Source organism: Cynocephalus volans, chromosome 2, assembly GCF_027409185.1.
Source record: "Cynocephalus volans isolate mCynVol1 chromosome 2, mCynVol1.pri, whole genome shotgun sequence".
NCBI lineage: Eukaryota > Metazoa > Chordata > Mammalia > Dermoptera > Cynocephalidae > Cynocephalus > Cynocephalus volans.
Window position 1 is genome coordinate 101,336,822 of NC_084461.1, and position 14,895 is coordinate 101,351,716.

Consider the following 14,895-nt stretch of genomic DNA (forward strand, 5'->3'; position numbering starts at 1 on the left):
ACATAAAGTTTTTAATGTGAACCAGAAAGACAACTTCAAATCATGTTCAAATCCAGTTTTATTAAAATTATTTGGCAATTTTGGTAGCAGTACAAAGTCTCTATGACCATGGGACACAGACATGAGTTTATGTTCTGGTTTGTTGTAGGTTTGGGTACACTCATTTTTCTAAATTCTCTGCCCTTCATTTCATTATTAAATGGCAAAGTGCCTTAAGTTTCTTTATTTATTATTCATTGAAAAGGAATTTGTAAAATAAGATTGAAAAAATAAAATCCACAGATTCAAAAAATTATCTTCAAATATTAAGAAAATACAAAGTATTCTAAAGAAACCTACATTTAGTCCTCTAGGTAACAAAGCAGGTATTGGATATCTGTGGTTTCTTGTTTTAGTTAATACTAATTACAGTTCAAAGACCAATGTGTTTCCAAAAGCTGTAAAAACTCTAATTGACACTCCCAGTATGTTTTCAATGGAATTAAAGGATAGAACCAGGAGAGTACTTGATTTGGCTTTTAAAATCACATGACTTTTTCTTAAATGGGATTTTTCTTCCGCAGTAGCTCAGGGCACTATTTGCTTACTTCATGCCTTGTAATTAGCATCTGCCTTATAGTAGATCTAAGTGTATTATTGAACAGGAAATGGTAGGAGGCCTTCCTGTCCAAGGCAAACGTTCAGCAGACCTTAAAGTAAAACCTCAAAGGGTTTGTTGCTCTTTAGTTGTTCTCCAGTGAACCTGAAGTTGTCTATAAGAAAGGAAAAAAAGAAAGCTGTGTAAGAATCTTTGCACAAGACATTTCATCTTGTTCTAAGTAGTCCTGCTTTTCCAGCTATGGCCATGGAGCCTTTTTCTTTCATTCCTGCAATAAGAATATCTCTTAGGATTCAGAATGTGGATCTGCCCTAGCTTCTCTCAAAGGCTGTTCTTTCATAAGATTCATGAGGATTGTTTTCAGTCTGTTTTGATGCACTTTTTCTGGATATTCCAATTACTAAATAAAGACCATTCCCCTAAATGAACAATTTATTACACCAGAGGTAGAAGACTGCCATACCATGTTAATGTTGGTTGTCTTGTTATTTTTAGGTAGAAATGCCTGTTCCTCAAGAAGGAACATGTTAGTACAGTCTATTCTCTAACTTGTTTATGATCTAAATAGCATTACAACTCAAAGAAAAAGCAAACCTGGCAATCAAAACAGACAAGTTTCTTTAGATATATCATCAGAATAAGGTCTTAACTTTACAAAGGTTAACTCTGCAACTTATTTGTGTTGTCCCAGCAAATTAGATCTATGAACAGTCATAGCAGTAGCAGTTATATTAAATAATATAGTTTCACTCTTAATTCCCAAATAAATGAAAAGAAAACTTCTTTAGGAATGAGCATACATCTTGAAGTTTCTCAATTAAGCAATTCTTTGCGTGAAATGGGGTTTTTAGTTTGTTTTTTATAAATTGAAAACATGGTCTTCAAAGTTAAAGAAAACAAGATATGTTGGGCTTTTCCCGAGTTAAGATTCATCTCATTCTTCAACTCATGAATATTTAAAACTTAAGATATTCAAATAATATTTAGAACAACAAGAAAAGCAATACATACAGTGTAATGTTGCCAAACCACAAAGCATTTAAACCTGAGAAAGAGCAATTATACTTACAAATGAGGTCCTGATTCCAAATTTGCTATGGAATGTCATGGTGACTTTGTTTTTATGACCTGTTCTTTGATCAAAGGCATGACATGTATCAAAAGGCGGACTGTACAAGTGAAGACTCACGGCAGGTTCTGTATGGCTGATATTCTCTACTCGATGTAAGCCAATGGAATCTAAACAACATCCAAGAGAAAAGAATAGATAAAGGAACTTAGATGATAGCTGTAGGTAAACATTTTCTTAATCACTTAAGAACGTGAATCAATTTTGATGCATAAGGAATTAACAGAAATTAGTTAAATTGAACTGCTAAAGATAGTAAGAAAGTTATATCCATTAGCCTCTGCTCCTTCCTGGAACCCCCCCTCCTATTATAGTAAAGGAATAAAAAAGGTATCAATGCACAAAGAAAACAAAAAAAGAGAAAACATCAAGAATATGGTTGGTTTTACACAGCAGAAGAAGCTGAACCCTAAGCCATCTGTGAGAAAAGCCAAGAAATAACCTGATTTATACCTTGAAACTGCCAAATAGCTCAGGAATTGGCAGTACCAGGTACTTCTGGAAATGAAAGTGAAGATAGGGCTAAAAATAGAAGAACTGGCAGAAAGCCTGTTTAAGAAGCAGCATCTCAAATTCCTTTCACCAATTCTCCCTCCCCTATTCCCCAGTAGAAGACTGAGATCTATTCTCTAGAAAGAATACAACAGATGAACTCAGGACTAGTGTACATCAGGTGATAAATAGGCGAATTAAGCAAAAATTTACATATTGAATGGTAAGATCCCTGCTTTAGTCGCCACCAAGCTGCCAGACAGGATTTTTTTTCTCCAGGCAGACATGGGAAGCAGTTTCTCAGGGAAGATAAAAGCCCAAAAGATATTGTCACTGGGAGTTCTTCAGGGAAAAGGCTCTACCAGATAATTGTAGAGTGAAATCCGGCTGACATGCTCCACTCATGTGTTCACAGATACCACTTAACATTTTTGACCCTGGTTTTTAAATATTAGCACATAGCCAAGGTCACCAGACATTTGAGCAAGACCTCTAGTATGAAAGACAGAGGCCAGAGCAACCCGATAAAAGCAACTTGAGACAGACTACTCAGGATAAGACTTAAAAAAACCTATCATTAGTGTTCTCAGAGAGATAAGAGAAAATACCATAAAAGAGACAAGAAAATAAAAAGAGCTTTTAGAAATAAAAACCTGAATAGAAGGGCTGGCAGAAAAAGCTGAGGAAGACCCAAAGAACAAAAGGATGAAGATTAAAAAAATAAGAATGAAAAAAAACAGAAATAGTTCAGGAGGTTTAATATCTAAACAATAGGAGTTTAGAACAACAAAAATCAAAAATCAAAGAAATAACTTAAGAACATTTTCTTGAATTGAAGGACATGAATTTCCAGATTGAAGAGAACCCAGCACAATGAATGAGTCATCAAACAAGATTCATCACTGTAACATTTCAGAATATTGGGGACAGAGAGAAGACAACAAAAGAGAAGATCCCCAAAGTTTCTAGAAATAGGTTTCATAGAAAGATTAAAGAATCAGAATGATACCAAGCTTTTGACAAGAACACTGAAAACTAACAAAGAGATTACCTGCATAGTTCTGGGGGAAGATGTTTGCCAGATCATAATCCATATCCAGCTAAATTATCAATCAAGTTGGAAGAGTTGAATACAGAGATTTTTAGATATAGGAAGTCTCAAAAATTTACCTTCCATAAAACCTTTCTCACAGAGCCATTGGAGTATATGCTCCACCAAAATAAGGGTGTAAATTCATATTTGATTCTACCTGTCCTAAATCTTGGCAGGTGAATGGGATTTTTTCAGTGGATGCTAATCTGCATGCATATATTTTTAATAAGTAACTCCAACCCAAATTCAAAGCCTTAAAGTCCAAAATCCACTGTGCTTATATCATTTCCCAAGTTTTTTTTTTTTTTTTTTTTTTTTTTTGGTTTTTAAAAAAAATTATTTGGCTACTGGCTGGTAAGGGGATCTGAATGCTCAACTTTGGTGTTATCAGCACCATGCTCTAACCAAGTGAGCTAACCAGTCAGCCCCCAAGTATTTTTTAATCATGACTCCATGATCCAGGTTCTACTGCACATGTGTAAGTAACTGATATTTCAGATAGGAATCCATGGTTTTTCCCCACTTGCTCTTAGAAAAAGGATAGGATGTTACCATTGATATAGGCACACTGGTTTTCCCTCAAGATTCTTTCAGACTTCTTGATCATCTCATTGGATTTTTTGTCAGGCCAGGCAAATAATGTCTCCTTTAGATTTCCCTGCAGCATCTTCAGAAAGCAGTGGGAGTCGGTGTGATCATGAATACTGCTATATATACACAAATGACAACTGAACTCAGTAGATGGTCTAGTACACAGAGCTGATACGTACACACAGTGAATAGGACATCACCCAGGCCAAAAATCCATTCCAGCTGGATTTTAAAAATATCATCAATTTAGAATTCAACATTGTTCCGGGCAAAGTAGTAAAATGTCATCCATATCAATGCATATAAGGGGTATAATTTTGATGCATACCCTTACTAAAGAACAGTTTTTGTTTTTTTTTTAACCTTATCATAATTCTACATTTATAACAAAAATACAAAACCACCAAGCTTTTATCTTCCCCAAAATAACTCATTGAGGCGGGACTAGGGTTTGATTATGAAAGTACATTACAGAAACTTTAGAAAAGACAATCATTTATAACAATTGCACCACGCTGAAAAGATCACTTAACATTCAGTCTTTTTCTCCACAGGCTTTTTCTCTTTATCTTTCCTTTGAGGAGGAAAAAGGCATATGTATGTGTGTTACTATCCTAAAATTATACTGTAAAGTACGTACATATATATAAAGTAAACATTGTCCAGATTTAAAATAGCCTACCTGTGATTACTTCTCAATATTGGTGGGAGAAAGAAAATAAACTGGATGCAAGGAAAGAAAGGATATATTCACGTAATCTTACAGTAAATAGTATTTATGAAGTAGTAGTAGCTGTAGGATGGATTAAAACATACGAACCTACATATGATTTTGGTATTTATTTCATACGTTGAATTCTATTACCTTATATATGTACCATAAGAACTTGTTTCCTAAATCCACAGAGCCTAGTCTTACTCTTGACATATAATCTGCTTTAAAAAAATATTGAGAGAATGAATGAAAACAACTCCATTTCCTTTCTTCCATCAAAAATGGGTTTGATTATTGTTTTATACCATTCTCAAAAGACTGAGAAGGACTTGTTTAAAAAGATAGTGCTTAGATGGTAAGACTGGCAAGTGTACAAACTAAAGACAAATTAAGGAAATAAGTTTCAAAGAATCAGTATTAGTTTAAGTTGCCTCTAGGTAAAGAAACTAAATAATTAAAGTGCAGTAGAAAGAAATTTTCTGAATCTTTTTTTTAATGGCTTGATTTTTTTTATTATAACTTGAAAATCTGTCTTTGATAATTGAGTTGCAACTTTTATATTGTTTATAATTATATATCTATGACCTATTTCTGCTATGTTCATTTTTATTTTCCATTTACCATTTTTTTGTTGCTTCTTTTTTCCCTTTTCCTTTTTTTTTTTTTTTATTAAGAATATTTATGAGGTACAAAGCTAACTCACCCCTCCTGCGCATAATGTGAGGGCCAGATTCATACTGGGAGCATACTCCTTAATTTTCTGAATTTCTGAAATGCTTTTCTAGCTCCAAATCTCCATGCTTTGCTCTTTGGTCTCACAATTTGTTTACACACCTCAAACACCACAAATGTCAACTTTAAGCATAAGTCCATATAAAGTTTAACTCCAAAGAAGACAGAGGGTTAAGGGTGTATACATGAACTCCCTTTGATTTACAGGGTGTATACATGAACCCCCTATGCTAATTCCAATGAGAATTTTTGTTGGGATTAGGGGACATTGTGAACAAATAATTATAAAATGAGGTTTGTCATTACTTGCAAGAAATGTGGCTAGCCTGTCACCATACTTCTCATATGCTAGAATAGATGTTCTAATAAATATCTATGAATGAATAGTCATATTACCTGCCATGTCCTTCACCCCAACACAGAATCATCAGATTAAATTTTCCATTTCCTAGATCCACAAGATTTCGGGTATACCTAAAGAAAGAATGTATTCAGAAGTTTGAATTTGGTTATTTAAACAAGTACTAGTAAAAATAAGTGTGGCATAAAGCACCATCATTCACAAATGTTAGTGTTTCTACCTCTAAGCAACTTTAAAAGGCGAAAGATTTATACGATCTGAAGAGAAACCAGAGTGTCTAAGCAACTTTAAATATGGCTTTCTAATAAAAAAAACCAGCACAAATGAAAAATATTTTTTCACAGTTCATTCTGGATATTTCTGTATTTTGAATTATGGGGTAGCTGCTCAGTTTTATTAATGGCATGGGAAAGATAAGGAAAAAAAGCAAATTTCATGTTTCTCCATGTGATAGTCTCAAACTGACAAAGTGAGTTTCTCAACAGAAGGTATTTGCCAAGTGCCGTAGTGCTCTAGGCAAGAATTTTGCTATTGTTTGGGGGTTTTTTCCCTCTCTGTAGCTAAATCTGGACTTGAGAAACAAGCTTTCATTAAATATCTGTTCTAGAATTTTTCTTAGTTTTACTAAAGACCAGACACAAATCATATTTGAAAGCATTAACAATGAAAAGTGCTCCACAAATAGGGAGGGTGTTGACCTATGTACCAGAACAAAAGAGACTACACTGGGGAAGAAAAGACTCTAAACCTTTTACAATTAGGAGAAATGAGTAGTTGGCAAAAAAAAAAAAAAAAAAAAAAAAAAAAAAAAAAATCCAAACCAAAAAACTCCCACAACCATATCACCGGAAAAAATTTTTAAAAATCAACTTTCCAGTTTCTATTGATCCAAAGAGTGCTTATTGACACCATCTAATTAGCAAAGTTTGATAACTATCACATTCATTTAGACTGTCATTTCTAAGAGGATCTCCTTTTTTTTTTCTTTTTTTTGTAGCATTAGTTCACTTGATCTTCTGTTTACTCCTGTCCAGCAAGCCCCTTCCGTCCTGTCCTGTTCTTCTCCTCTCCAGGCTCAGAGCCAGGGGGTAGCACTGCGTGATCCTTGAGGGATTTGCTTAGTAAGTGCTTTTTAACAGTCAGCCTTCCTTATTTTGTAGTGCTTTATGTCCTAACAAGGGGCTGTACACACAGCCTTTAGTTTGCAGTAAACTGGGTTCCTGTACCAGGATCCTACTTCTCCCTCCACCAGTCTTAGGGTCACCTCTCTTGCTTCTGTCTGGCCCACACTGGAAAATATGTTCTTGGTTCTTCTGCAGTGGCCTTTCCAAGGTCAGAGATCAGAATCCTTCACAGGGCTAGGGACCTATTCTAAGCCAAAAATACTAAAGAACTGATTTCTTCTCTCCTCTCTCGCTCTTCACCCAATCGCCCACTCAGGACTACACCATTATCTTAATGAGCTGTGCCTTAGCTACCTGCCAAACAACTCAATCAATCCAGTTGGTTGCATTTCAAAAGGTTTAGAGTCTGTCAATCAAGACTAAGTCAGGGCTCCTAGAAATGCCCTTAGATTAAGAGCCCAACTAGTTAATTAGTTTCACTAGGCCAATAATAGATCTAGTCAGAAGAAAACTATTAAGGTGCTATGTCTGGAGGAAGTTTAGTAGTGGTTTAAGAGTGCGGGCTCTGGAACAGTACCGCTAATTTTAATCCTCGAGCCGCTGCTTCATAGAAATTACTATTGTGCAAGCTATCCAATTTGCCTACCTCTTCATTGCCTTCCATTCCTTACCCGTAAAATAGGGGTAGGAATGGTACCTATCTCATATGTGTGAAGCATTAGGCCCATAACAAGCCCTCAGTAACCTGGAGCAAATCCAAGCAAAATTTAAAACCTAGACTCTTTGGTAGCTTTATTGAAAGCCATAGAAGGACCTTACCGTGAACTGAGTTGAGAGGAACGAAAGGAATTTCCTAAAGCCACTTACAAATGTTGAATGGGATCCTCAGAGGGCTTCACTTTTTCTATTTCAATCCTAAAATACAGTTGAAACGGTCTTTGCCAAGGAGACTTTACCAAACATCTTACATGTTTGATTAATAGAAACTTCTCCCTAGGAAAACAAACTTCTTTCCTTATTCTTTTCTTTCAAGTATTGCCCTCTCCGTACCCTCAACCGAACCAATCAGAAAGACTGAAGCGTTGGTTGCCCTTCCGAAAAGCAGAAACTCTAACCCTTCAGGGTGATTAAATTTTACTTTTGGCCTCCGAGGACTGGTAGAGAGATTCATTTTTACTTAACCACTAAGCCGGGGCTGCAAATGACCCAGCCTCACTCAACCCCACTCAAGCACATCTGGGAAGTAGCGGCCTTCCATTTACATCCACAAGCTCAGAACGAAGGTAAGAGAAAGCACAGCTTTTGGGCGCTGAAAAAGTGGCAGTCGTGTGTTTAATTTGTGAATCCTGATGGTGGATTTAAATAAACTCTCAGTCGGGGAGGTTAAACTGGTTTGGAAGAGGGGACAGCAGAAATTGAATAGTTGCAGCTGCCAACCCCAGGACGCTATTTTACATTAGTAAAAATGCGTGTTGGAAGGTGCCTGGTTGCGGGCGACCGAAGCGTAGTAACGGAGAGCTGACTTCGGGAATTGTGCTCTTCACCATCACCTTTTCTTCTGAAACCCGATGTAGTTCTCTCCCCGGAGCCGTTCCGCTAGTCCAGCCAGTCGGTTCCTTAAGGGACTGGCGGGCCAAGCCTGAGTTCGTCAGGCCGCGGGGGTCTCCGCGCACCTCCGCTCCGGGGTCGGCATAGCTCCAGAAAGGAGGGCATTCTCCCGAGGCCGGGGTGAGAGGAGTGTTGGTTTAAAAGCGGAAGGGTATGCGGGCGAGGAGAGGACAGAAGACCTCGTAGCCGCGCGGTGGCCCCCTTTGCCGGCGCCCGATCGTCTGTCGTCTGCGGCCAGCGACCAGCTGCAGTAGGATCCACCTTCTTCCCGCGTGCGGCCGCCGAGGCCAAAACGCGCAGCGCCAACCGGCGAGGGAATAAGGGGGCGGCTGGAGGGTGGGCGCCGACGGCGCAGTGCGGCCCGGGGTCCCCAGAGCCAGATCCCCTCGTCTGTGCCTCCCCCTCCCCCACGCCCGCTCCTCCTCCACTGGGAGCTTCGGCGCCGCTAGACTTTGAGGCTAGAGCGCGCTCACCTGTACTGATCGAAATTGGCGTACACGGCCCACTCGGAGGGGTCGCTCTCGTAGGCTTCCATGACGGCCTGCACTTCCTCTACATTGACTTCGTCACCGGCGAAGAGCTGGTGCAGGATGCGGATCAGATCGGCCAGGGTCCGTGGCTTTAGCAGCTCGGTCTGCTCCATCCCGCGCGGAGTTGGCAGAGCGCGCCTCTCACTGCTGGGCTGCGGTGGAGAAGCTCAGCGAGCCCGGGACGAGGGACCCTAAGCTGTGAGCTAAACAGCTACACACACACAATCCCCCAGGCGCTCGAGAGCCAAAACGTAAAGAAACCCTCACAAAGAGACCAAGAGACCCACCCCCTGGCAGCGTGGCAGTCGGGCTCTTTAGGGATGCGCGGCGAGCACAAATCCGGACCAAATCTGCGGGTTCACCCCCGGGGCCCTTTTTAAGCTTTTGGAGTTAGTGGGAATGTACCAACGGCCCTCCGGAGGTGGAGCGAGGCGGACAGCAACCGGAGAAAGGTTGGCGGAAGCAGGGAGAGAGTGCGGGCAGGGCCCACGCACACAGCCCTGGCTCCTTGTGCGCCCCACGCCTTCTCAGGGCCCCCATTCTCTACTGGGCCCCAGCGGTTGGCTTCGTGCAATATCTCCCCCCCTTAACGGCGCGTTTTGGTCGCCCATCCCAACCTTTCCCGGCGCCACCTCTGCTGCTGTGGTTCGCGAAGCTGGGACGCAGACAGAAACGGTCGGGAGGAGAGGGCTCGGGGACCCTTATAAAGAAAGGGGGAAGAAAGGGACACTTCCAAATAGAGCTGATGAATCGTGAGGAGCCTGCGCAGATTGAGAGTGGATTCCACTCCCAGGGTAGAGTGAGACAGTTTTATCGATTGAAAATATCCGTAATATGCCCCAGGCTAGGTGAAAATAACTAGAAGCTCTTTTTAAAAAAAAATTAAATGTAATGTACTGTAAATACATTTTGACAAAGGAGACGGCTCTTGAGTAAGACTAGTGAAATGATGGAAGGTCAGGTATTCTAGACTCTGGTTTTAAAATCAAACATTCCCTAAAAAATAATATATCCAGTGCAAAGAACTTGATGTTTTAATTGAAGGTGAATATAAGGCGGCAGGGGTGGGGGGTGAATTAGTCCTAACGCACTAATTCAAAAGGTTCCAATTAGATTTGAATCCTTAAATTTGAAGGAGCCTCTTGGCACGTACATACTCGTACATACAAGAAAGCGCATTTCTGTGTTGTGCATAGAACCTAGCACGCTTTGCGAACAGAAATTAAGTATAAATAAAAATGAGAAAAAGTGAAAGACAGAAGTGCAAATATAGATTCCTTTACTCCTCCCCCCATAATGAAATTTAGTGCTACGGACAGTTTTATTTTAAACATCCCTGGTTAAACTTATTACACTATAGATATTCTAACAATACAGTTAAGAAGGAAAAACAACAGCTCAATCACCATTGTTCAAAAAGGGCTACAGGTAGAAAGCACTCTAGAAGCCAACCTTTTGTGGTGTGTGTTGCTGGGAGGTGGTTTTTAATTAAAGTACTTAGGGACAGAGTAAATTGTACACTTTTCATCGTTTACTCAAAATTATTTTTTATTCTTGTCAGTGTTTTCTGAGTCTCTTAGTTACTTCATTTCAGCTATTCTAATCCATGGATATTTGGAATGAACAAGAAAAATCAAATACAAGCTTAATTTATCTTCTCTGCATTTGACAATTGACTACTTCTCTTTAAATTTTTCTGACAATTCATTTCCTACTTTCTCTGACTCCTTCTCTTGACCTTCAAAGACCTCAAGGATCTTTCCTAATATTCACACATTTTTATCCATTGTCTCTTCTCTAAACCCCCTCCTGTCCCCCATTCTCATTTCATCGATCACCCTTTACGTGGCTGCCTCCTACATCTCCTGAATTTTTACATGCTGAGTACAATCTCTAACACTTTTTGGCCCCTCAGTTACACTGTCTGAAACTCCTTTCAGTCATGCTCTACAACTCCTAGATGTTGTATGTCTGCAATGAGGCACCCAGGCTCAAAAACCTCAACCACCACTGCCCACTCTTTCCTTGTGTTACTCTCCAGAGCCCTTTCAAGCAATTGCCAACTTTAGTATCTCCATATCTTTTATATTTTCCCTTCTTTCTACTCTTATTACTACTGCACTTACTCAGGATTTTATTGTTTTGGCTGGATTACTGCACTGGCCTCCTAAACTGGATTCCTTGGTTCCAGCTTTTCCCCATGCAAATCCTTGATTCACAACCACTAGATTAATTACCCTAAAGCACTGAACTGATGATGTCGTTTCTTGGTCACAAACTTTAAGTAACTCTGACTTTCCTACACAATAGATTTTGTTAGCCTGGCATTTAAAGTTCTCCATGTTTTGGCTCTAAACTTCCTTTTTCCATCTTTCAGTATTTACTATTCTTCTTACAAATTGAATTAGTCACTGTTTCTTATGCTTGCCAAATCCATTCTTTTGTTTAAGCTTTTCCTTCTGCCTAGATTCTAGGAGGCCATTTCAACATGTCCAAATCTTATTTTAAGGTCTACTCTTGCTTTCTTCTCAAATGAGCAATCTCTCCTCCTCCTGAGTAACTGGAGGAATGATCACTATCTTCCGTAGGGCACTTAAAATTTCTTAGCATGTATTGCAGTTACTAATGTGGATCATTTTGACATTGAGAACCTTTAGGACAAGCTCCACTTACATTTTATTTTTATATTTCCATTAGTGCCTAGCACACAGTGCTTTGTGCAGATTAGGCACTCAAGAAACATTTTAGTGTATGTATGAATAGCAAAGTTGGGAAAAGCATGTTGGAAATTAGCTAGAGTAATTCAATTGCTAGCTTTTCTTTAGGGATCCTGGGGCTGTGAGTTCAAATCCAAGACTTGTTTTTTCATTTTTTTTGCAAAAGACACCAGAATTCTTCCCAAGACAAGCACACTGAAACCTAACTACAGTCATTTAAAAAAAGTTACTAACATTACAGGCTCTGCTAACACAAGTAGAATATGTAGATCCAGAGAGGTAGTTCTGCCATACTCTGAACTGCCCAAGGTAATGATTGTCACATTTTCAGACAGACATTGACATAGAGGTAGATATCCAGAGAAGGAAACTAGAATTGTTAGAAGTCTGGAAATATTCATCTATTCGTTCATTCATCCAATACATTTTTAAAAGCATGTATTATATGCCAGGCACTGCTCACAGAACTAAGTTACCACTCTCATAGGGCTTGCTTGCATTCTAATGGGAGTGGGGTGGGAAAGAACACACCAACAAATATTGTGTGCAGTATACATAGAGAAATGAACACATACTGCATACAATATACAATGGAGAAAAATAAAGCAGGGAAAGTTGGGTAGTAAGTGGTGAGAAGCTGCCATTTTAAAGGGAGTTCAGGGGAACACTTCCTTGAGCATGGACAGAAGGATGTTAGTGAGACATTTATGTGTATGGGGGAAGTTTCCAGGTGGAGGAAACAGTAAGTGCAGTAGCCCTGGAATAGGAGCAAGCTGTGTCTGAATAACAGCAAAGAGGAACATGGATGTGGGTGGCAGACTGTGGGAAAGTGGGGACTGCAGATGACACAGGCCCTTGTCATGCAGTTTAAGGACTTCAGCTTTTACTCTGATACAGAAAGCCACTGGGAATTTTGGTCAGAGAGAGCATAGTGGAACCAATTGGTTGGATATTATAATCTGAATGAAAAAAATACGTATAATGGTGGCTTTGGCCAAGGTGGTAGCAAAAGACATGAGAAATGGTTGAATTCTGAACATTTCTTGAAGGTAAAGCTGTCAGGATTTGCTGATAGATGGAAACTGGGTTGGAAGTGGAGTCAAGAGTCTAAGCAACTGGAAGGATAGATTTGCCATTTACCAAGAGAAAACTTGAGAAAATGGGCAGAGAAAGATTGCTTTGTAGATCTAGATAGAAGAACTGTGAACAAATAGTTGCAAGAAACAGGAAGGCAGATTTTGGCACGTAAGGAAGACAGTTCTGTAACAAATAGCCATCTCAAATGGATAAGGTTTCCTTTGTAACTAGAAGCAATCAGATTAAGATCTGTACACTGTATATCTGTAACAATGACATAGAAAGGACTATGGGAGTTGATTTACAAGGATTCTTCTAAAGAAATTCTACTCAGCCTTATACATATATGATTTATCTTTCATTCATTAATATTCAGTAAGAAAACATAGTTAAAGCTAATATCTCATATCAAATCTCTTTAGTTTTCAGTATTTCTAAAAATTCAATTTTAAAAACTTTGATTTAAATTCAAATCTGAAAATGTCCCTCCTCCAATTAGAATAAAAGTGCCACAAGAACAGGGATCTTATTAGTCTTATTCCAAGGCTGAGGACATAATAGACAATATGTGAATGAACAAATGTAAAGTTATATGAACAAATAAGTTTATACTTAGTTTCAAGTTTTTGATATTGTCAGACTGCCCCCTAAAAATGAAGTACCAATTCACAGTCCACTCACCAAGAATATTACAGGACTTACTTCCCACAACTTTGCCAATACTGAGATTTACATTGTTTTTAATTACAGTTAATACGATAGGTGATAATCAGCATCTGTTTTTATTTGCATTTTTTATAACTAATGGGGTTGAAGGCTTTCGTGCTTTATTGGTCACCTGTATTTTTCTTTTCTGAATTGCATTTCTATTTTTTTGCCCATTTTTCAGTTGGTTTTTTCCTTATCAATTGGAATGAGTTCATATATTAGATATTAAAACCCTGTCACGTTGCAAATATTTTCCATTACCTTCTGCCATATGAAAATTTAAGTTATACAAATTTCTTTTCTTGTTGCTTTTCTAAGCTAAGTCATACTTTGCTGATCACAATTTCATTCACTCAACATTTAATGTTACAGTACTGATTATACATGTATAAAGAAATGTACTAAGTTCTATGTACGTATGGGTGCCAAATAAAAAACCAAAAAGGACCATATTTTCAGGGACCTTACAATCATGAAGGTGTGTTGGATACGTGCCTATGAAACAGTATGTAGTAAATGCTATAATAGTGGCAGTTTGCTCTAAGTGTTTTTATCAGGGAGTGGGTATCTCCTCCTTGAGTGATTCAGATAAGCTTTAAGGAAAAGTTAAAATCTGAATTAGGCTTTGAAGGAGTTACGATTTGAAAGGGTGAAGGTATAAGTGAACTGCATGAGCAGATGTAGAAAATAAAAAACACAAGGCATGTTCAGGGAATAGGTGAATAATTCAGTGTGGACTGAATAATGTAGGGAAATAGTATTTGTAAAACTAAACTTCCTAAACTGTTTTCTATTATGTGAGCTGTAGCTGGCTTCCCTAATGCCAAAAGCTTATTCAGCCGATTATAATCCTCAGAAAATGAAGCAAAAGCGTTATGAAAGGCAATTTTCTTTTTATACTACTTTAACCCATCTTGGGTTATACATAGTTAAGCTAATGTTATTTAATCTGAGGCGTATCCTGCACTTCTTTTGGTTTTCTAATCTGATTAGATATTTTAGGTTCCTTTAGGGTTAAAACTTTTAGAAATCATAGATTCCAGGAAGTATCCAATCTTATTTTGATTACAGATAAAACATTCTTAACTTACTTAATGCCCTAAATATGGGGAACTCATTATGAAGTACTCAGCATAGATGCTATTAAAGAGAGAAGCACAATTTTCTAACATCACATTTACTTTGTGGGCTGTGGGTCATCTTTGCATAGTAAGATAAAGCACAACATTACTGACATCAATTGTCTCATAAACATGTAAAACTTAAAATATAACCTCAAAGTTCAGGTTTTTCCCCCAGGTTCAATTATACTTTAAGACCGTTTAAACTAGAAAATTGCAAAATATTTATTAATATATTGTGTTTTAGGTTCTAATCACCCAATAATTTATGGGATCCAGTCTTACAAGTAAATGTTGCA

The 14,895-nt window shown here is 38.4% G+C and overlaps 1 protein-coding gene across 1 annotated transcript; it reads right to left on the bottom strand.

Annotated features, from left to right (window-relative positions):
- Positions 1–302: 302 nt before the first annotated feature.
- On the bottom strand, positions 303–9,668 carry CDO1 (cysteine dioxygenase type 1). Its single transcript, XM_063087389.1, has 6 exons — positions 9,591–9,668; positions 8,917–9,120; positions 5,747–5,824; positions 3,865–4,019; positions 1,668–1,837; positions 303–752 (listed from the first exon to the last, which is right to left on the bottom strand). The coding sequence occupies exons 2-6, from the start codon at positions 9,084–9,086 to the stop codon at positions 723–725; spliced, it is 603 nt and encodes a 200-aa protein (XP_062943459.1). The 5' UTR covers positions 9,087–9,120; positions 9,591–9,668; the 3' UTR covers positions 303–722.
- Positions 9,669–14,895: the final 5,227 nt, after the last annotated feature.

What these genes read in the sequence shown, in the direction of transcription:
- CDO1 (XM_063087389.1), bottom strand. Translation starts at nt 9,086, where the DNA reads ATGGAGCAGACCGAGCTGCTAAAGCCACGGACCCTGGCCGATCTGATC. An exon ending in TGGGGTGAAGGACATGGCAG is followed by an intron (nt 4,020 to 5,746) that starts GTAATATGACTA and finishes GTGTATATATAG; the next exon opens with CAGTATTCATGATCACACCG. An exon ending in TTGGAATCAGGACCTCATTT is followed by an intron (nt 753 to 1,667) that starts GTAAGTATAATT and finishes CCTTTCTTATAG; the next exon opens with ACAACTTCAGGTTCACTGGA.